We start from the raw sequence: 21729 nt of genomic DNA, 5'->3' as shown, positions 1-21729 counted from the left end.
TATCATCTAATCTGACAAACAAATATATATGCATATATATAACATCATAACCGTGATTTGAAAGTAAAAAAGAGAGCATAAATTAGGAAATTTGACGGATAAAGATCCTGAAATATTGTATATTAAAAATTCACTTACCTCCATAGGGGTGCTTTCAGCAGATAAAGCAGTGAAGCCAACAATGTCAGAAAAATATATGGATACGCAATCATACAGTTCCGGTACAACTGGTTCACCTCGCTTCAGTCTGTCCGCAACATACCTGTTTATATAATATACACTTATTGAACGGCTTGTAGGTCAATATTCAAAACTGACTATAGACTGTTATTGCGAAGCCATTCGTTAAGTGTTTTATTACATGACATCAAAAATCAATTTTCCCAATTTTTTCAATAGTTTACTTTAAGTATTACTAAGCAGAATTTGGTGTTGAACTATAGACCGGTCACTAGCACAATCTATTGACCGGTGATTTATATAAGGGGTCATGTAATAAAGTATATATTTGATCATAGTGATACAAGTTAATACCCGCGAAAAAAATTGTTTCTTACAATTTCAAGAGAAACATATATTTTTTTTATAGACGCGATAAGCGTGCTAAAGCAACTTCGATAATTTTGCCAGTTGGAATTTCTTTAAAAAGTCTTCATTATTCTTCTTTTTTATTTCACCGAATTTCCACAAACAGAATGACAAACATTTTCGAGGAAGAAAATACAGACTGTTTCTGTGATAAGTTTTCAGACGTGACACTGTCGTCGTTTTGAAAATTTCTTACTACTGGCTATGAAAATGCGTATTTATTTATAACATATAAATATCAAAATCACTTGAAGTTCATTGCTGTTTTCTGAAACATACATTTTGAAAAATGTTTGGCAATGAGTTACACATAATTCAGATATTTGTGGTGAATTATGTTTTCATGTAAAGAAATAAAAATGTTCGACCTTATGAAATGTCTTGAAATATGTATGAACTAAGGTAGCTCGTGTGAAATTCAAGCGTTGAAAATTTAAACCTTTTTCAAATTTTATCAAAATACTATGCTAAATGTTTTCAAAATTCTTCCAATGTCAACAACAGTTGAAAGAAAAATTTAAATTTGAATATCATGATAAAAGAAAAAATGTTTTATGCCTTGCATGTGTGTTTTAGGTAATGAATCATTGTTTTCAGCAATTTTCTTACAACGGTGTATGTTTCTCGTCTGAATCCAATTTATGCTAAAGACTTTTGCAATGTATGCAGACGTACAAAATACTGAAACGCACCTATATTCTGGCTGACTACTTTATGCACATTTCAATAATTATTAATAAGCTATTATGACGAACGTCGATGACGTAAGAATAAAAAATGATATAAAGTACACGTTTATCTTCTTTTAAGTTGTTCTGAATTTTCTCATATGCAATCATAGTATATTCAAAAACCAACCCATATTTTCGGAATTTATGCGCTTTTGTAACAATTTGGAGCAACGATAGAGACAAGGATGTAACAAAACATGTACGATTTTTAAACAAAACAAATCAGATAAAAAGCTAATAAGCAACTGGCTTTAATTCTACATATGTACCAACTAACACACTTACACAGGTAACATTCTTAACAGGAGATTTTCTGTCATTTTCTTCTCCTCGGAGAGCAACTCTGTTCTTTCTGCTACCAGAATCTCAAGATTGTTCGCGTACTTCTCCATCATATCCAGCATGTTATCAAATATGTTTGACTTTCTGCAATATGAAAGGTAAAGAAGCTGTCCAAAATGTAGCCAAATATATAAATCTTGCTGCAAATTACTTGTTGCAAATAAAACGAAAAGAAGCTGTCCAAAGTATCCTCGAATATTTTTTACTTGTAAAGTGCACGTAAAACGACAACAAAATGTTCGACAAGTCCTCAAGGAATATGTATACTATAATATAATAAATAGTATAAAATGTTAGTGCGGTTCTAAAGTAAGGACCTGTAATTATAGAAAAGTTCGAAGACTGAAGCAGTGGTCAACCCGGGGTCGTTGGTTTCTAATCCCACTGGGATCAAGACCATGCCCAGTACTCCTTTTCTAAGAAGGGACTTGAGTATGGTCCAAATAAGCTTGTGGCTTACATCAAAATCGAACAAGAATAAATAAGCATAAACTAAAAGCTTGAAATTGGTTGTTTATGGAGAAAACAGGATGGCGGCATCATTAGTACATGTTTGCCTGATTGCGCTTTTAATTGTATATATTTAGTGAACCCAGACTAAACGTAGTGTCGGCAACTAGCGGCGATCCTCGATTCTTAATTTAAGGCGAACTGAATATAAATCCTACTCACATTCCCTGCAGCATATGTTTAAGCCGGAAGCGTACTGTCTTGAAGTCTGGTCTATGGTCAGGTTCCTCTTCCCAACAATCCATGATACATTCCGTCACAAACGGCTCACATTTTACCTGTGATAAGTCTGGTCTTAGTTCCTTGCTTCCCTGTTTAATAATGTTGATAATTTCTGTAAAAGAAAGAAGTTAATATACAATGAAATCTTAAATAGAACAATACATAGCTACATATTTGCAAACTCGGTTTGACTGAGTCATGTTTATGGGAGGAAGTGAAATGTTAAACACCCCTCAAGCCCCTTGCACCTACTATAATACTATAATAGCGAAATTCTGGCAAAGTAAAATTAAATGTTCTCTTTGATCTCAAAGGACTATAAAATATGTACAATGCATATCAATACTAGTTAAAAACACAAATATGGTCTTTTCTCAACGGTATTTCATTTATATAACGGCATACATTTTACCTAACCAGTATTTTTCCTAGATTCTAAGCCTATCTCATACAGACAATTTCTCCACATGATTCAGAGGTGATAACATGACGAGAAACACTTTATTTTCGGTCAGATCGTCATTGCGTACATTTATTCCAAACCGGGGATCAATCTCGCTCGCCAGAGACCACATAGCCGTGTATCCTACCTTCCAAGATGCTTTACTGGACCAGGAAAATCACAAACAAACCTTTGAGATTTTTGATAACATAAACGCTCTTATGTTTTAAGCTATGTTGATTAACAGCTTCCCACAGTATTGAATTTGAGTCAGTTCAATGCCAGGTGAATTATGTAACCTAAAACTGAACAGTTCATTGCCTGAGACCTTCTCCTGATTTGATGCATGTTGTATTTCAAACAAACGCTCTTGTATTTTTCCCAACAATTATTTATTTATCTAATGAGAAAATATTTTTTTATTTCCAGTAACGCATGCTTACAACCAGTAAACCTTGAAAGAAACTAGCATTTATAAACCATTATAAATATGGATCACCTGTTGAAAGCGTTTGTTTCTATTTAACCATGTTCAGAATTCAATATAAACAAACCAAGATCGTTTGTATCTGTTAAAGAAGTAAACTATCTTATCTTGTAAACCGGCAGATGCAAATGTTTAATTAGACTGGGAAATCTATCTTCGAAACTTATGCTTCATCAATACAAAAAGTCTAACAGCGAGTTAATTGACATTGACCGAGTTTCTTAAACTCTTGCCAGTTTGCCGAAAGGAAAAATGAAACATGTAATATTTAGGCTGGAATTCCTAAGCTAGGTGTTTATCACCAATAGATCAATTCACAGTTTTGTGTTTTGTTCGATTTAAATTCGCCCCGAGGCAATTTAATTCATATAGCGACTTTCTCAATAGATTTCTTTATTGTTGAGGAACAAAAAGGTGCTCCTCCAGGTATCATTTCAGACGCCTTGTTAGGACCAACGATATTCCGTAAAACATCTGGACCACTTCCTCTTCAAACAAAATTCTACATGCAAGCGAGGTTTCAAGTCACAATGGTGAGGAACAAATGATTTGAAAAAGGCAACCGTCACAATTCGACAATTACACATAAACTATAAACGAAAGCATCTGCAGTACAGTCACTGCATAGTTATTGTTCTTCATCAAAATATTGAAATATACCCCCGTAAAGAATGAAATAATATCTGGAACTATTTTATAAAGTAACACCAGTGTTGTGGTAGGACTGCAAATCAGTCTTACCAGCTGGGCACGGTGTGCCTACAGACAAAGTATTGAATATCTTCCACCAAATGTCTGACGTCAACATTCTTTTCATACTACATACCTCTGCTTGAGTACTCGGTTTCTCCCCAAGGCCCTTTTCGTCCCATCATCTCGTACAATATTATTGCAAAGGCATACACATCTCCTTTCTGTGTACCACAAGCTTCTCTCATATTGCACCGTAACAGCTCAGGAGCCTTCCACAACAGTCCTAAAAGAAGAAATGTGTCCACAAATAAAGTCGAATGAACTTTCGTAACGTTGAACAACGATATGTTTTCGTACCTTTATATTACTTCTAAGCGCTTGCAAAAGATTATTATTATTTGATTTAACATGCAAAAACAAACAGCACAAAAGAATGACATAATGCTCCATTTATTATTACACAAAAAGAAAAATAAATCGCCTAGTTCTACTTATTGTTAACTTCATTCTTATATGAGAACCATATTAATATTAAACAATACAAATTAATGGTTAAGTCACGCAACCAACTTACAGATCCAAGTAGTAGCTCGACCATCTTTGGTTTGCTATACTAAAAAGTTCGACATATTAGAATCGAAGAAATGTAAAAGTAGAACGTTTAAATATGTTTAAATTAATTAAAATTATCCGATTTTTTACTATGAACGAAGCGAAACATTCAGTCAGGTTATGTCTTTGTGAAATAATCCTGTTGGACGTAAATTGTCCTAGCCGTGTTGAAAGTAAACAAAACAAAGTTAACGTTTTCTTTCAATCAAACAATCTTTTTGATATATAAATGTCCTTGGTGCAGAGCATAACCTTATGGTGTCATATCACGAAAGGCATTTTTAAAAGCATTGTCGGACCTCTAGGAAGAACCAATGACATTTGTAAACGGATGTGTATGAAATTACTAAAACCGTGACATGTGTCTCCTTAAAGGTCGCTAACTTCGACTCGCGTGCTTGTTTGCCCGTCAATACTGTAGGGCTCGAATTTCCGCCCGGGGTGTAAAATCCTAGTTTATGTATACTAAGATACTTACTGTCATAGTATCTATCACGGTCTGTGACGCTTTCAGAACGTTCGTTGTCAAGTTTATGCAGACCAAAATCAGAGACCATAAGCACCCATCTTGCGTCTATAACGCAGTTACTTGACTTGAGGTTGCCATGACTACCAATTTCGCTGTCGTGAATAAATATCATTGCCTGAAACACGCACAAATACAAAGATGCATTGCCAGTTTTATATTTTGTACGGAAGAAAGTTGATATATTTTTTTTAAACTTTGAAAAAATGATGTTATACCACGCGTTTTTGAAATCAATCCGAAATATTTTTTATTAAATAATAACATGATTACTTCTGTTTGTTTGTACTTTGTTTTTCTTGAATTGTTCTTAAAACTGTTTGAAAAGAAATAAAGGCTGGTAAGTTAACTTTAATTGAAATGCCAATCGTGTACCAAAGTAAAGAACTATGTTGAAACTGTTAAGACGATTTTAGTTAGTGCAATTAACCTTTAGCCTGCTGACGGCAAGTGATTTTACCTTTTCGACCAGTGCAGACCAAGATCAGCCTGCACATCCGTGCAGTCTAATCATGGTATGCACTGTTCGCTATTCAGTCAGTACATTTTCAGTGAACATCCCTTTGAATAATAAATGGTACTGCCCAAATTGAACGATGGACCAGTCCATTTTAGAAATATAGCAGGGTAAGGGTTAAATAAAAACCTTGATTGTGATCATGACCATCAAATTTGACCTTATATCTTGGACCTAGTGAGTTGAATTATGCACTCTGCGTGTCGTCTTGGTGTGATTAACAAGGAATGCTAGTTTGATGAAAATTCTTCAAATGGTTAAGAAGACAAGGACAGGAAACAAATTCAAACTTTCTGATCTTTGACCTCAAAGTATGACCTTGACCTTGGACCTAATTACCTGACTTGTATACCCTGCATGTTGCTTGAATGAAGTAAACAACTGATGTTTGTTTTGAAATTCATTTTAGAGATTTTAAAGATATGGGGCGGACACGAGTTCAAGCTATCAGATATTTGACCTCTAAGTGTGATACTGACCTTACATTTAGTAACCAAGGTCATGTGCCCGTCAAGACGTTTGATGACGTACAAACTGGTGCTAGTTTTATGGAAATCTTGCAAGAGGTTTAGATGATACGGAGTGGACATTAAGTTAAGCTATTTGACATTTGACCTCAAGGTGTAACCTTGACCTTGGACCAACTGACCCAGATTTGCGATCTGCATGTCGTCTTGGTGAGATTAAAAGTGATGTTAGTTTAATGAAAATCTTCTAAGCGGTTTAGACATCATGGAGCGGACACGAAAGTTTCGCTATATTTGACTTTCAAGTGAAACCTTGACCTTGGACCTAATGACCAGATTTTTTCGTGTGCTCCGCACGTCATTATGATTAGGTTAATGTCTTATACCAGTTCCCAGTGGGGAAGAAGATAGGGAGCGGACACAAGGTAAACTATTTGATTTTCGACCTCTAAGTTTGACCTTTACCTTAGACCTAGTTACCTAGGTTGTGCAATCTGCACGTTGTCGTGATGAGGTTATCAGTTGTTGCTAATTTTATGAAAATCTTCAGACCAATTATGAAGATATGGAGCGGACATTAGGGACGGACGCAAGGACCAACGGACGGACTGACATATGTGACTCAAAAATATCCCCCATATACTTTGTACTGGAGGTATAATAAAAGAAAGGGCTGATAGTCTACCAAATTGCTTTAAATTCTATTTAGTTAACTAATTCAACAGTAATACTAAACTGTCTCGCAAAAATAAATCTATATGTTTTGTTGAGTATAAATGGTTAAAACTTACCACATCAATATCAGAAATAACAATATATTTTCAGTGATCATAGTGTCTGTAATCTTAAAACACAATAACTTCATATTTTAGGGATTGGTAAGCGGCTTGCAAAATTTATAGCTCAAAGCCTCTGCTGTTTACTGTCTTTAATGTTCATATAAAATTTGTCTCGACAGTAATCACAGAAAATAGTCCATTTAAAAGGAAAATTGAGACAGATGTGGCGAGTAAACGCAGTGTAATATTACAAAACAAACTGCTGTTTTTTTGGGGTTTTTTTATAAAACATTTGTTTCGACTGCAGTCGTTTTCAGCGCACAACTATTATGCCATTCCGTATTATCAAAATCCCGCAGAATTCGGTCAAACCTATAATTTAGCAAGTGTATAAATATAATACACAATTTCGCTTTTATTCGTCTGGGATTGCTAGCATTGCAACATGTCTTAACCGCGTCGATATAAGACTTGGCCATTGTTGACCGAGAGGTTCACTGGTGGGGAGGGGGGATACACCGTGATACAGGCCAGTTCAAAATGTAAACTGTACTTGTACTATGCTTCCTGTGATCACATGACTTACTGTTACACTATCAATGGTAAACGACATACGCGACATTTTTTTTCTTCTTGATTTAGAGCAACATTAGCCGGACCCATCGAGCTGAGTGGATACACAAAATTTGGCATTACAGGTTATTGTTATGTGGTTCGAGTTCGTTTTCAAGGCCAAAGGTAAAATGTCTAAATTTTCCGTCTTTCAGGCATGTGAATCGTTATTTAGAAAACAAAAGTATGACATTTATCAACAGAAACTTAAAGATGGAAATTCGATGTATGAATAAACAAAGATCAAGTGGTCAGTCATTGTCCAAGTCACTTAATATGAGTCGCAGCATGAGAAAACCAACATAGTGCATTTGCGACCAGCATGGATTCAGACCAGCCTGCGCATCCGCGCAGTCTGGTCAGGATCCATCCTGTTCGCTGACTGCTTCTATAATTGCAATATGCTTTGAAAGCGAACAGCATGGATCCTGACCAGACTGCGCGGATGCGCAGGTTGGTCTGGATCTATGCTGGTCGCAAATGCACTATGTTGGATTTCTCATGCTGCGGCTTATATACAAAACTAGAAATGAAATTAAGTAATAGGCTACTTATGAAATTTCATGGCATACTTGACCGCCATGCTTGCTGAAATTCTGTTAAATCCATAAAAAGCTATCAATTTTGGTTTTCCATTGGAAAGTAATTGTTAATCTGATACAATAAATACATAGACATTAAAAACAGAAATAATGCTAAAAGTAGAATGAAATACAGCATAATTAAATGCATCAGCCGCACTTGAATGAAACAAAAAGTGTTTGAAACAGTCTGGAACCAGACCACTTTCAATAAATGAAATAATGGTAATGACATGTAACACGAACACAAGCTATTATAATTATGCTTCATCAGTTCCCCTTCTACTGTTTTCCTTACCTTTAAGAGATCGGAGACCAGAGAAGAAATGAACATATCATCTAGACTGAAATCTTCATTCTGTAATATATCCTGCAATAAAGACTTCTTTTTTTAATCTCCGTAAAAATAATGATAACGGTGAAAATACGTTTCCAAGTTAAATCTCACCAGCTCTGTTTCATTTTCTTTGATGAATTCAAAAGCTTAAGCAGGAACTTTTCATCTAAACCAGATACATTGGAAAGTTTTACGATTTATTTTCATTTAAGAAATAAATCAAAAATAAGCCGTGCAAAAGATATAATACATTTTGTTTTGGTAAACTTATTCAGTCTTTTTCACTACTTATTCATCGTATTATAAAATGTGCGATATTTATAAAACTTTGTCAGGTCATGCTTATTAAATGAAAGTAGTCCAGCAACATGCAATACAAAAGGTACAATACGGATTTTTCTGCCTGTTTGTATTTACTTGTAAAATATAAGCCGTACTTTTGGCAGAATTTATGTAGTCATATAAGACTAAAATGAGCCGCGCCATGAGAAAACCAACATAGTGGTTTTGCGACCAGCATGGATCCAGACCAGCCTGCGCATCCGCGCAGTCTGGTCAGGATCCATGCTGTTCGCTAACGGTTTCTCTAATTGCAGTAGGCTTTGAAACGAACAGCATGGATCCTGACCAGACTGCGCGGATGCGCAGGCTGGTCTGGATCCATGCTGGTCGCAAAGCCACTATGTTGGTTTTCTCATGGCACGGCTCAAATATATTCTTGTGCAAAAGACGTATCCATATTTGTTTTGAACTAGTATCAAGAAAATATGTGCTAAATACATCATATATTGGTTTCGGGAAACGAAATTTGTCAATTCTGTGGAAAACTACAATGTGTCATTTCCTGATTAAAAACAAGGAGAACGATTACGTAAATGTTGTAAAACAAGCCTGTTGACATAGCCGACGCATGTGATTTTTATTACAAGAATTATTTGGTTTCAAATTCACTTCCGCCTCAAAATCATGTCCTCTTTAGTTACATGTAATTTAGGTTTGACGATATCGCGGTTTCTAGAAAATGAATATAAACCCGTCATTATCTGTCTCATTTTACGGAAGTTGTCACGTACACATTGAACAGCGTATTTTTAAAGACCGTATTCATTGGCCGCATTTCTTCCAGCTCATCCTTGGCCTAGCGGTTAAGGTCGCTGATCTCGGAAGCTGTCATTCGAGAGGTCGGTTGTTCCAGAGATTTCAAAGCGCCGTAGGACTTGAAATGTGCTGGTTTAACTTCGAAACTATCAACAAAACAACCGTTATCAGTCTAATATGATGACTGCTTTTGTTAGACCGTCTTTTTTGTTATCTTGCGGTAAAGGCACAGAATCGCATTATACTGTATCCGGAATGAGTCGTAACAAGAGATTATAAGACGAGTATGAAATAATGACATTTACATAAAACCCTAAAAGATATATATCGCCTATCGTTTGTGGTGGAATCTATATTTTGTATTTCGTCTGTTAAAATGTCAAAAACCTATTGAAATATATTTAATGGATCTTCTGTTTGCTTGACAAGGCAACAATTAGCAAGGCCGACGTCTTTTATGTACGGAAGCTGTCAAACTGACTTCTGGAAATTAGAAGATGTAGAACTACGTAGAAGCTTAAAATTACATAAAGTGATACTTGTGTTTACCTTTGCCATTAATGCTAGATAGTTTTAATTATGACGTCATATTCTCTGTCACAGTGGTGGATTTGTTTTAAGTACTTACATGAAAACACGAAAATTCACACGAGACATTTACATGAAAAAAAAAACACGTGAAAATTTACATGAAAACAAGAGAAAACTTACATAAAAACATGAAAACACTAGAAAACTTACATGAAGACTTCCCCTTTGACAATACTGTGTTAAAATGTAGATGTGTGGAACTTCAACACAAGCCCCTAGAAATCTTGCAATGTTGTCGTGATTTAATTCTTTCCTGAGCTGAAGGTGTTTTCTCATGTCTCTGTCAATCTCCACGCTCTTTCTAACAATATGTTTCACAGACACAATTGTTCCTTTGTACGAACCAATCAGATTGCGTTTATTTGTCTCACTGCCGGTGGAACGTTCGCGCTTCGTTTCGTCCAATAAAATCGTGCGCTCCGATTCGTTTTCGTAGGAAAAGATAAATTTGAAAGGTTGATTTTTGGATCGCTTTCTCTGCAAAGAAGAAGAAACATAATTTGTTATTATGTCAGATGATCTAGAAAATTACAAGGATTACCCATAAATAAAGCGAACATATGACGATGCTTGTGTAACAAAACAGACACATTTTTCAAAATTATGTCACTACATATGCGTGATCAAAACTCTTTTACAGAAGTAAAAGTTAGCGCGCAATGTTCGATTATACTAGTTCTTCTAGACTTGGGTGTAATATAAAGTTGATAGTTGTACACGTATAATACCGGCAAATTCTAGCTATGATCAGCAATTTATATTATATTATATTCCATTATCAATCGATTGTCTGAATACAATGACATTGTGCACTTTGAGACAAAGTATACTTTTACTGTTTAGTCTCATTATTACGTTAATTTTCCGCAACAGCATCTGTTGCTTCTCTTGTCTTATTTTCAAAACTGTTATGTTATCTCAATTTGAAATGACCCGCGTTCCAAAAATGCTGAATTTGCTTCATAAATATTCTTGACAGTTTATATATAGTGGCGGGCCAGTCCACAAATAATCATAAAGTAGTTTTTATAACATTGCAGATCCGCAGGGAAAATGCTTATATTGTTCAGGTATGAAATATTTTGACAAGTATGCAATTAATTTCCTTTTATAGTATTATTTTTAGTAGAATTAATTATAAGCAATCTGTTATTTTAAATGAGACCTACAATGCTTCTGTCCACTCGCTTAGCTTTCTAGGCACGGAGTACAATCTAAAGGATAAAGGTCGATCCCCTAACGAGACGAGTTGACATGAATTACCAGGTCTGAAGTAGTTACCCCCATTCTCATCAATTTTGAATATTAAATAAAATAATTATGATGAATCAAGAAGCACTCATTACGATAGTTAATTCACAACCAAGATACAAATGAATCTACTGTTGAAGACTGACATTAGATCAACAGCGAATAAAAGACGCGTTTTTCCTGTAGCCGGTAGGTAGACTGACCGCAATTTCATGGCTAAACTTTGTTGAAAATGATGTGAAACTTTTAACAAACATTTTATGCTCTGTCACCAAGAATATGAATAAACAAAACTGAAATGGTGATAAGCTTTCATCAAACACCATTTTTGTGTGTCGATGATAGGTAACAACCAAGAATTTCATGAATAAATACTGTTGAAAAATGTGGTTAATCCTGTATCAGACTTCTCGTTGTCGATATGTGTTTGACAGTCATTCATGTACTAGTAAAATAACACTAAACGTAAATAAAACAAACAAAACCTTTTTCCTTGTCGGCGGTATGATATCATCAACGGAATCCACAAGGACTATGTCTTTAAAATCCACCTTCCATAATAATCTAGCCAGTTTTTGCTCGTACAAATAATGTCTGAAATAAATCCATCCATAATTTCAATATAATGAGTTACTTCCATAAAGTAAGTGACAGTTATTTCGCTGAGAGACTTAAAACGCCAAAAGGATGGGCAATTTTTCAATGATTTTGCAGTAACGCGAGCTCAATAATGCTTTCCGGCTAGTTTTTGTACATTTTTGGGGAAATCAAACCGGGAATAATTCTATGCTAGAGAGATAACATATTTGCAGGATTTCATTTTACCATTCTCGCGTCGGACGTTATTACGTGCCTTTTTTAAGAAACTCTTTCCCTATTCATACGGAAATTTCAACGGTGACAAAATAATCCTTCGTAAGTTCGTACATATTCCCCGTGCAGTTTCTTCGTTCATCCACATGGTATAAGACATACATATATGTCAAACTATAGTATAAAATAAGACTGGAAAAAGAATAATATTAGAACTGTTTATAGAACATTAAATCTAAACTGTAGCAGCCTGTTATACATCAATATCTAAAAAGATGAGATAGGAAGGAAGGGAGGAAGTGAAACAGAAGAAATAATATTTATAAGTCAGGAATCGGGAATCCAACTTTAGACAAAAGAGGTTTAAGGACTTTTATTAAAGTTAAGCGGTAGGGCTAAAATGGCATAGACACTGGGATACGAAGGTATCGCAGCTATAATTGTTCTTAAGTAGTAAACTGCGTTTCGAATGTCTTCATCTGCATATGTTTATGTACTTTGAGAAATATTGAATTATGTAGTGCTCTTGTACATATAACATACAACAAATTATTCAGTGTAACAGTAGTTATTAATTGGTCTAATATTGCATAGGAAATCTGTGCGCTCTCTTTGATAAATGGGACAGCTGCCAAATAAATGATTTTCACCTTCTAACATACCGCATACACAAAGTAGACTATGATGTATGGGGTTTACATTAACCAGGCACTCATTTTTCATCAAACTTCAATTTTAAAGCAAATCATTTTAGCCAAAATCTTGCGGTCAGAGCCTTTAAGTCAACACATATTATATTTAAACCTAAGCATTAATATAGCTCTCAACACTTTAAAGTATAAAAGTAATGCTAAATTAAAACAAAAACAAAGATATTAGAAACAAAACGTTTTACAGAACATAGATATACCAGAAGATACGATATATGTATAAAACACATAAAATTCTCAAGAGGAAAATTTTACCTTAAGAAAAATCCACCGGCAATGAGACATATCACAGCTACGACGATACACACCGCCAAAATACGCCATTCTGTTAGATATAGCACATAAATATTAATTAAATCTCAAGTTATTTTCCTGTTTTGTTTTTGTTTTATACGTATAAATCTTGCTATCATATCCAACAATTGCCTTACTGAATAAAAACGAGACAGTGAATAAGTCGTTCATTAGGTATCTTTTAAGAAAAACAACTCGAGCTATGTGCGTGTGATTTTAGTAGCACGTATATATAAAGTCCACATATTCGGTAACTGACCTTTAGCTGAAATTTATTTTTTTTGACATCTCTAGAAGGCAACTAATTTCAAAAATATATGAAAAATATAAAATTAAACATTTTACGTCATATATTGAGATAATTTTAAATCAATTGTTTAAATAGTTTATTACCAAACTCTTGAATACACTTCTCTCCATAAAATCCACACGCAGGTTCGTCAGGTGGGGGTTTCCCATTTTTCCATTTTATATTCCTGAACAGGTTCAAGGCCTGGAATAACAGCGAGAGCTATAATTACTAAGTCTAAGACAACATATTGTCAGTGATCCTCCAGTGTTTTCTGCTAAATTTCTAAAATGGATTGGCCCATGTTTCAATGTGGGCAGTACCACTTTTTATTCAAAGAACTTACTGACTGAATAGCGAACAGTGCACCACCAGCAGGCTAAAGGTTAAGGGGACAATTTGCCCAAAGTACACAATCCCTTTCATAGTTATGAAGAGACATTGAGCAAACCAGATATATATATAATATATATATATATATATTTCAATCTACGTCATTCAGACGTATGTATTTATGGTCCATTTAATACAGACACACAAAGTCGCCATGCCTAACAATTTTATCTACTCTTAAAATATGATCTCTTCAAATAAAAATGTGAAAAATTGTACATTTTTAATTTTATCCGGAATTCAATTTTCAACATAAAATGATTTGTCAATGAAAACTTTTTTCTGCGGTTATTGTTTTATCAATTGCACAAATATACATACCGGAATCCCTATACCATTTTGAGTCATACGGAAGTTTCCAGCCGGAACAAGTCTGACATCGCCGTCTTCCCGATGGACGTCGAACGTGAGCAGAGTATAATTTCCCTCTGCGTCGCCGTTCATATCTACGTAAACCTCGTATCCAAGAATACCTTGAAAACATAGACAAAGTCACATTTGAAAGCATTTTATTCGGATCAATAATAGATAAAAAATACATTCCTCGGATAAAGCTATATACGAGTTCAGCTCACTAAGTATCTGTTCTAAATCCCACCAGCGAAGGTGTTATTTTCATTAATTTTACTGAGAGGCAATTACGATAACCCTATAATGTAATATTGGTTCTAGTTAACTTTGTATTGTTCTAGTTATGGCCCTTTTTATCTGCATTTCTTGAAATGAGATTTATTTTTTTTCACAAGGCAGTATTTGTATATTAAGATAAATATGCTTTATCGCCCTTATATTGGTCTGAAATCATGACCGCTAACTAGATTTGAAGATATCTGATAAGTAAAAAATATCTTTCAAAAGTCAAAGTTTTCTAGTTATCGTATCATTTTGAGCTATTAACAAAAGCATTGAAATGAATGTTTCTTACTTTCAAAGGTTCTGTTACGGATTTGGTCAATTATTGCAGTTCCGTTATTTGGTTTGCCTCCTTGTTTAATAACTTTTTCCAGAGCTCTAGCGTACGTGTACACCGCGTCATACAAATAGGCAGCATAAACTGGCACCAGAACCTGTAAAAGCCAAGATATCAAGTCATTCAAGTATAACAAACAAGTCTGGTATCAAAAAGAGACAACAATGGATATAGCCGGACGTCCATCTTTTTAAGAACAAGGTGAAACAAAATCAGTTAGTTTTTTTTAGAAAATTGCCACCATTAAATTGTGATACGGATACTATTACTGAATTGCGACAAGACGAAAGTTCTGAAGTGGAAAATAAAACAAAATTACAGAGAATTTTTGAATCAACAATTGGTCGATGATCACTTGCGTCATTTCGTTCACGACACCTTAAATAGAGTTATTCTGTCACTGTAAACCATTCGACAGACGTATTCTGTAAAACAAAGTCGACAAAAAGTAAATTATTAGGCTCTTATAGACTGTTAGACGGTTATCATAAACTGAATTCCTTTTTTCTGCTTTTACCGTTTTGCGCTTTTGAAGACAGTTTGTAACAAATGGGTCTACCAGACAGATGTGAATACGAAACATTTATATAATACTAATGATGTAGCTATTTCCCTGATAATTACGAAATAATGACGGGCAGCATTATTCATATTTCACTTGGAGATACTCTAGAAAAACAAATGAGTGTATAGAAATAACCGTGTGATTGAATGTCTGTTCGTTTTATTTGGTAAACCGCCGTTTTTGCAACAGATAAAGATGTTAATTGTTTTCTTGAGAGGCCGCATATCAACAGAATATAAAATATTGTCAACCGGCTAATGAGGTGGATGTTGATTAAATCAATTTATTTTCATCACTAAATCGGACGATCTTTTCAAACTATTCGGCGCTGTTTACATTTAGCTTTTTTCAGGGAATTTAATTTTAAACAAGTTACTCTTGCGCAACTCGCAGAATGCCGACTGTTGTTAACAATCAGTACACATCGTTTTCTACAATTATTTTAACTCGAGTAGTCATAAAGTAATGAAATAGCTTTTTTTCATGCGAAAGCAGGACGTCTAATAAAATCGATATTCTACAGTTGATTACGTACCCTCTATGAGATTTCGCCATTCTTTGTATGATTTTCGAAAAGGATTACTATAATGATTTGAGCCGCACCATGAGAAAACGAACATAGTGCATTTGCGACCAGCATGGATCCAGACCAGCCTGCGCATCCGCGCAGTCTAGTCAGGATCCATGTTGTTCGCATTCAAACCCTATTGCTAGTAGAGAAACCGTTAGCGAACAGCATGTATCCTGACCAGACTGCGCGGATGCTTAGGCTGGTCTGGATCCATGCTGGTCGCAAACGCACTATGTTCGTTTTCTCATGGTGCGGCTCATTTACTTTAATGGCCGAATGATGCTGAAATCGCATTTTCGCACCGATATTTGCCGGTTTTCATCACAGTCCACTACCTTAAGTTGTACCAAGTTTCATTATCTTTTTCAAAATAAATAATTAACATGAAATATCAGAATTACATGAAATGCATAGAAAAAATGAGAACAGAAGAATATTTAAAATACATGACTTGGAAAGTCGAGATAAGTATTTGTTTTAAGTCGGTTTTCATATAATGCAAAGGCGAATAAGGTTACAAAAATATCGAGTCGCTAGCACATTCATGTTTGGTCTTTATAGGCATTTCCATGTGATAAAAGAAACTAGCTTTTAAACTTTTCTCCTAAATCAGTGATTGGCGTGAATATAGCGTCACATCAGAAATATAATAATTATACCTAAACATATTATGTTTATTTTGAGAACATTTTCTACGTAGATAGCATATCAACAGTAAAGAATACAATAAAAATCTACAAAAAACTGTTAGATATACTGCTCGAAAATGGTTGAATGACAAACTTTGTCTCCCGTATGTAATTAATATTTGTTTTGATGAGAAGAACAAAATACAGGATTTTTTGTACTCCTTTGTAACAGAGTTAATATAAGTATTGTATCTAGACCACGAAAAAGTAATGTAATTATAGCTGTATCAGATACACCTATATCTATCATTTTGTCTTTTAATCTGCTCTATCATGATTATCTAAGTGTGTATGAATACTTTGGTTTCCTGTGTAATCCCGGCTATTGATGAATTGCTTTGGTTGCCAAACGAAGTTTTTATATTGCTATTGTATTGCGAAACACCGTAAACAAAAATTACGACAAAATGTTTGTCACGGAATTTTTGTTATACATTTTCACACTAACACTGTGCACTTTTCGTTTGAGAAAAATATCTTATAGTAGATTTTTGTAAGTAACGTTCAAACTTGATTGTAATAATAAATATTATTTACCGCGTTTACTTAAAGGTCTAAACACAGCCATACCAAATAGTCACACGATTATCGAACACGTTTCAAATGTGACGTCATAAATTTGATATACTGCAGAAAAAAAAACCACAACATTAGCCTAATTGAAAGATAACAACTGAGCAGCACCAAATAATTTCAGGTTTTATTACTTAAATAAGCGTTTTGACACCTTACACTTGAAAATGCCTAATATGTAGTTTTTTTTTAATTAACAATTTTATCACAGAACCTGTACTGTTATAGAAAATATTGAATTATACAAAGCTACTCGATTTGGCGAAAGAAGACATGTTTTTATAACGTAAACATAAATTGTGTGTCACGTTTGTATATGGCTGTTTTTTTAGGATTTGTAATTACATTGATTAAGTTTACGAAGACGTTTAGATACGAGAAAATGTGCTTTGGATTTATTTTTAAGACTTTGTTCCGCAGTCCGTAATTGACATATGAATTTCATTTCTCTTTAACATAACATGTGCAATACATATAACCAGGTCGAAACGGCCCATTTTCACATAAATTCAACATGATAAGCTGCTATATATATCACAAATAAGAAGACAAGACGGTTGTTGCAGTCAGAGTTTCCTAAGCTAACGGTTTTCTTTTCTTGGCTATACTTACAGGTTTTCCATTGTATATTGGTCTAAGATTTGATGAAATTGGTTCTTCAGTGTTTCTTTGTCTGACATTGTTGAAAAATTCTTCAGTTTTGTTGTTTTCTGGAGGGCGTGGTACTAACAACAACACTGTTTCAAACGCTTTTATGTTTCTCGATGTTAGGTCACTTTCATCCTCAAACGGTTCTATGTAAAACAGGAAAAGAAAGTAAACGGTTTGGAAACAGAACATTTAAAATCGAGGTAGTTGATGCTGTTTGGCTCTAGGTTTACGTTAAGCTTCAACATGACAGCTGATGTTGTTTAATTCCTGTATTAGAGGGTTTAAATCAAGTTTACATCTCTGTCAAGAATATAAAACGTAAACATGTAAACATTACTCAATCTTATACTGTTAACTTTATATACTTCCCTTAATACTTTAGAATTAAATTCTAATAACATTCAAGTGGGTTCCCTTCTAAACAAACAGGCCAAATACTTGACGTTTTATGCTATACAATCATTTGTTAAACCATAGTGTCAAATGTCATAGTGGCGTGTTGATAATGAATACGACACGGAAAGGGGAAAACTTGATAGAAACCGTGTTAGAATCGAAATAATACATGTCGTTCAGATGCGCATTAGTATATTACATGGGCTGCTTCCTCTTGGTATAATTTATACCAGTCTGAACTCCAAACGATGATTTTATTAGCCATTTAACCACTGTTTGGAATACATTATTTCATAATTGTAAAACCTCAATATTTTGTTGAAAAAGTAACAGTTTAATTTCAATGAAAAATTACGAGCTATACTCCACTGTGAAATTGCGTGCTATATTTCACCGCAAAATTACCAGCTATTTGTTTGTAAATTTCACTGTGAGGTTATCAGACAAGTTACATTCCTTGGTTACTATATTACTGTCATTGTGAAATTACTAGGTATATATCACTATTAAACTACCTGATATTTTCACTTTGTAATTATATATACCAAATATGTTTCATTGTAAAACTACAGATTAATTTCACTATGAATGCTAATATGTTTCACTCATCCGCTGAAAAATGAATGATTACAAAGGGATACTTCATTAGCATTTGGGTTTATTTAAACTATTTCATCCGATTGCTTTGAAAATATGACTAAACCGTTTAAAAAGAACCATAATAGTACTTTTGATAAGATACTGTTCGGGATCTTCCGTGTAGAATCGTTCGTCCACTGCTATCACAACGTACTCTGAAACGGTGTCTTGTAGCAAAGCCTTCAAAAGTCTATTAAAATCAATAAGGGCGTGGATATCTCCGAGGAACACGTAGACTGAAATCATAAGAGCATATAATTACGCCGAATATGACACAAATCTCAATGGTATACTTTTTCACAAACGTCGGCTGAAAAAACGTCTAGCACGCCAAATAAATGAAGAGAAAAAACTCAAATGAAAGCCAGATATTCAAATCAAATTTAACAATTGCGTTTTACGTATGAGAGTTTGAGACAGAAAGAAAACCCTACAAAATAAAGAGATCAAACAATGTCAGAAATTACAGATTTACATACTCGTATTAGCCTCTAATCAGACAAACTCCTGGTCGATAGGACTTCCAAAGTCATAAATTCGCCTTTTGAGTGATATCTTATTAGGAATAAAAAAATATTTACTTTATTTTGCATCAGCTGGTAAATGGCAATTTGAATGCAATCACAAATAAAAGTGCAAAATGTAACTGGACAGACTATTTCTTAGAGGTTATCAGTTTGGACAACATAATGTGCTTGGATGTTAGACTGTATATGCACCAGTACAAATTTCATATCTCTTGAATGCACTGTCTAGTAAAAATGGTCTTTAAAATCGGGATGTCTCGTTTCCATATTAGAAGGCGATGGCTTTTACTTCCTTGTTGAAGCGTTGGGTTTTTAAGTAACTTACAGTTTTTGGAAGTCATAGACTAATCAATCAAAATCATAGTTATTAAGAAAAAACAATTGATTTGTGTCCTGTTGTGGAGGGATTCAGGACACGGAAGGATAGCCAATGAAATATAAGGACATGCGTCTGAAATCACGGGGACTTTTTAAATATTTCTGAATTTACACGGGTCAAATATACATTTGTTAATCATACATATTTCTAATAGAAACTGTATTTTTGTTTTTACAGAAATGTCTGTGTAAAATTTTCGAATTGCTTTTTTTTCAAAGGTATCAATATTTTTATAAATATGTTTTACACTTACTTAGGTGTACTGAATATTTTTACGATTCTAACTAAAAAACGTAAAATTAAACTGATTATGTGTATTTTTTTTTTTGAAATTTTAATTATTGAAATAATCCCCAACAAAAACTACTTTTGAAGTTAGATCCAAAACAAAAAAAAATCTAAGGCAGTTTTCTGGACGATTAAATCTGTGATTCGTTTATTTAGAACTTTACAGTCTGTAGGTACTTAGTTACGGTAAGCTTATAAGACACAATGGCGCCTTAGCAACAAAGTCTGCGGATCGACGGAAAACGCTTTATCTTATTGGCCAATATTATTGGTTTGATTGACAGATCGGATCCATGCATTGTGAATGTGTGACTTAAATCCATTATAACAAAGAAGAAAACAAATATTTTTAAAATCTCTTACTTCCAGCTTTAGGGTTCTTTAAAATGATTTATATTTCAGCATTTAAGAACACATCTTCGAAAAACACCTGTTACGGAAAATGAGAATTAACCATTAGCCTGCTTACGGCAAGTGATTCTGCCTTTGCGACCAGTGCAGACCAAGATCATGGTCTGCACTGTTCGCTATTTAGTCAGAAAACACCCCTTTGAATAATAAGTGGTATGGCCCAAACTGAATGATGGACCAGTCAGTTTAAGAAATTTAGTAGGCTAAAGGTTAAATAGCAAGCACACTGAATACAGCCCACATACTTCTAGTATCTTTGTGTGTCGACTCCACGATATTGTATATTTCAGTATTAAAGGCATATGGTTCCTTGAAGTACGCAACTTTGTTCACATAAATGTTGTTCTTTGTTGACAAATCTTTCAAGCTTTCAGCAGTTTCGTTCCAAATAGATGACGCTCCAACAACGAGTGTAAACCTATAAGAGATTGAATGGTATATCATGTTAAAACAGTTTCTGGATTTAGTTTTCAAATCTGTAAATTTAAATTTCTCATATCCGGTTTTTCCGTTACACTTTTCCATGACAATCTTTATGATATATTTAATAAATAAAGAATGACAAGAAATCCGAGTCGTCATCCTGACGGAGGTCTTTTTCCTCCTCCAAGGAATTCTATCTTTTACGTACCACTAACGGGAGTAAAATCCATTTGGATTTGATTTTTCTTTGACCACTTAATAAAATCTGTAATCTAACATGTCAGTACTCCACCGGGATTGTTTCTCCCATGGAAATTTTCTCCCACTTAAGCAATAACTGGAGTAAACGCCATCGGATTCTTTCTTTAAAAATTAAATGACCTTTTTGTGCACACTGATACTTCTTGCAAATCCGTGAATTCCCAGTGTGGGTTATTCCCGTCTAAACGCACAGAAAATAGAATTCGATTCTTATATTTACATTTCATACAGTATCATGGTACTATCGTTAATTTTTCCTTACATGAGTATCAGAAAATGAAAATGAATGTCAGAATATCGAACCTTTCAATTTCTCACTTATCGGACAGAAAAATCTCTATTTTTAGAAATGCTGGAATATAAGGATCTTACATGCCTGCCTGTGTAAGACGGGGTTTCCCCTACCCTCGGGACAGTGTGGAATGGAAAACCGAGCGTTAGCGAGGTTTTTTATCCATGCTGTCCCGAGGGTAGGGAAAACAGCTGTCTTACACAGGCAGA

The 21729-nt window shown here is 34.4% G+C and overlaps 1 protein-coding gene across 1 annotated transcript in view; it reads right to left on the bottom strand.

Annotated features, from left to right (window-relative positions):
- The window catches only part of LOC123539743 (guanylate cyclase 32E-like), a 133302-nt gene that overhangs the window by 1236 nt on the left and 110337 nt on the right, over window positions 1–21729 (bottom strand). Inside the window, exons 3-17 of the mRNA XM_053544804.1 lie at window positions 20790–20962; window positions 19029–19175; window positions 17866–18047; window positions 14811–14952; window positions 14207–14358; window positions 13597–13696; window positions 13165–13234; window positions 11872–11980; window positions 10286–10612; window positions 8408–8479; window positions 5106–5271; window positions 4149–4298; window positions 2334–2505; window positions 1605–1745; window positions 139–262 (exon numbers count right to left, since the gene is read on the bottom strand). Of these exons, the coding sequence (XP_053400779.1) occupies window positions 139–262; window positions 1605–1745; window positions 2334–2505; window positions 4149–4298; window positions 5106–5271; window positions 8408–8479; window positions 10286–10612; window positions 11872–11980; window positions 13165–13234; window positions 13597–13696; window positions 14207–14358; window positions 14811–14952; window positions 17866–18047; window positions 19029–19175; window positions 20790–20962 (2227 nt within the window). The remainder of the gene's footprint in view (window positions 1–138; window positions 263–1604; window positions 1746–2333; window positions 2506–4148; window positions 4299–5105; window positions 5272–8407; window positions 8480–10285; window positions 10613–11871; window positions 11981–13164; window positions 13235–13596; window positions 13697–14206; window positions 14359–14810; window positions 14953–17865; window positions 18048–19028; window positions 19176–20789; window positions 20963–21729) is intronic.

This window comes from Mercenaria mercenaria, chromosome 1 (assembly GCF_021730395.1).
Source record: "Mercenaria mercenaria strain notata chromosome 1, MADL_Memer_1, whole genome shotgun sequence".
Taxonomy (NCBI): Eukaryota; Metazoa; Mollusca; class Bivalvia; order Venerida; family Veneridae; genus Mercenaria; species Mercenaria mercenaria.
This window is presented reverse-complemented; position numbering and strand designations above follow the sequence as displayed.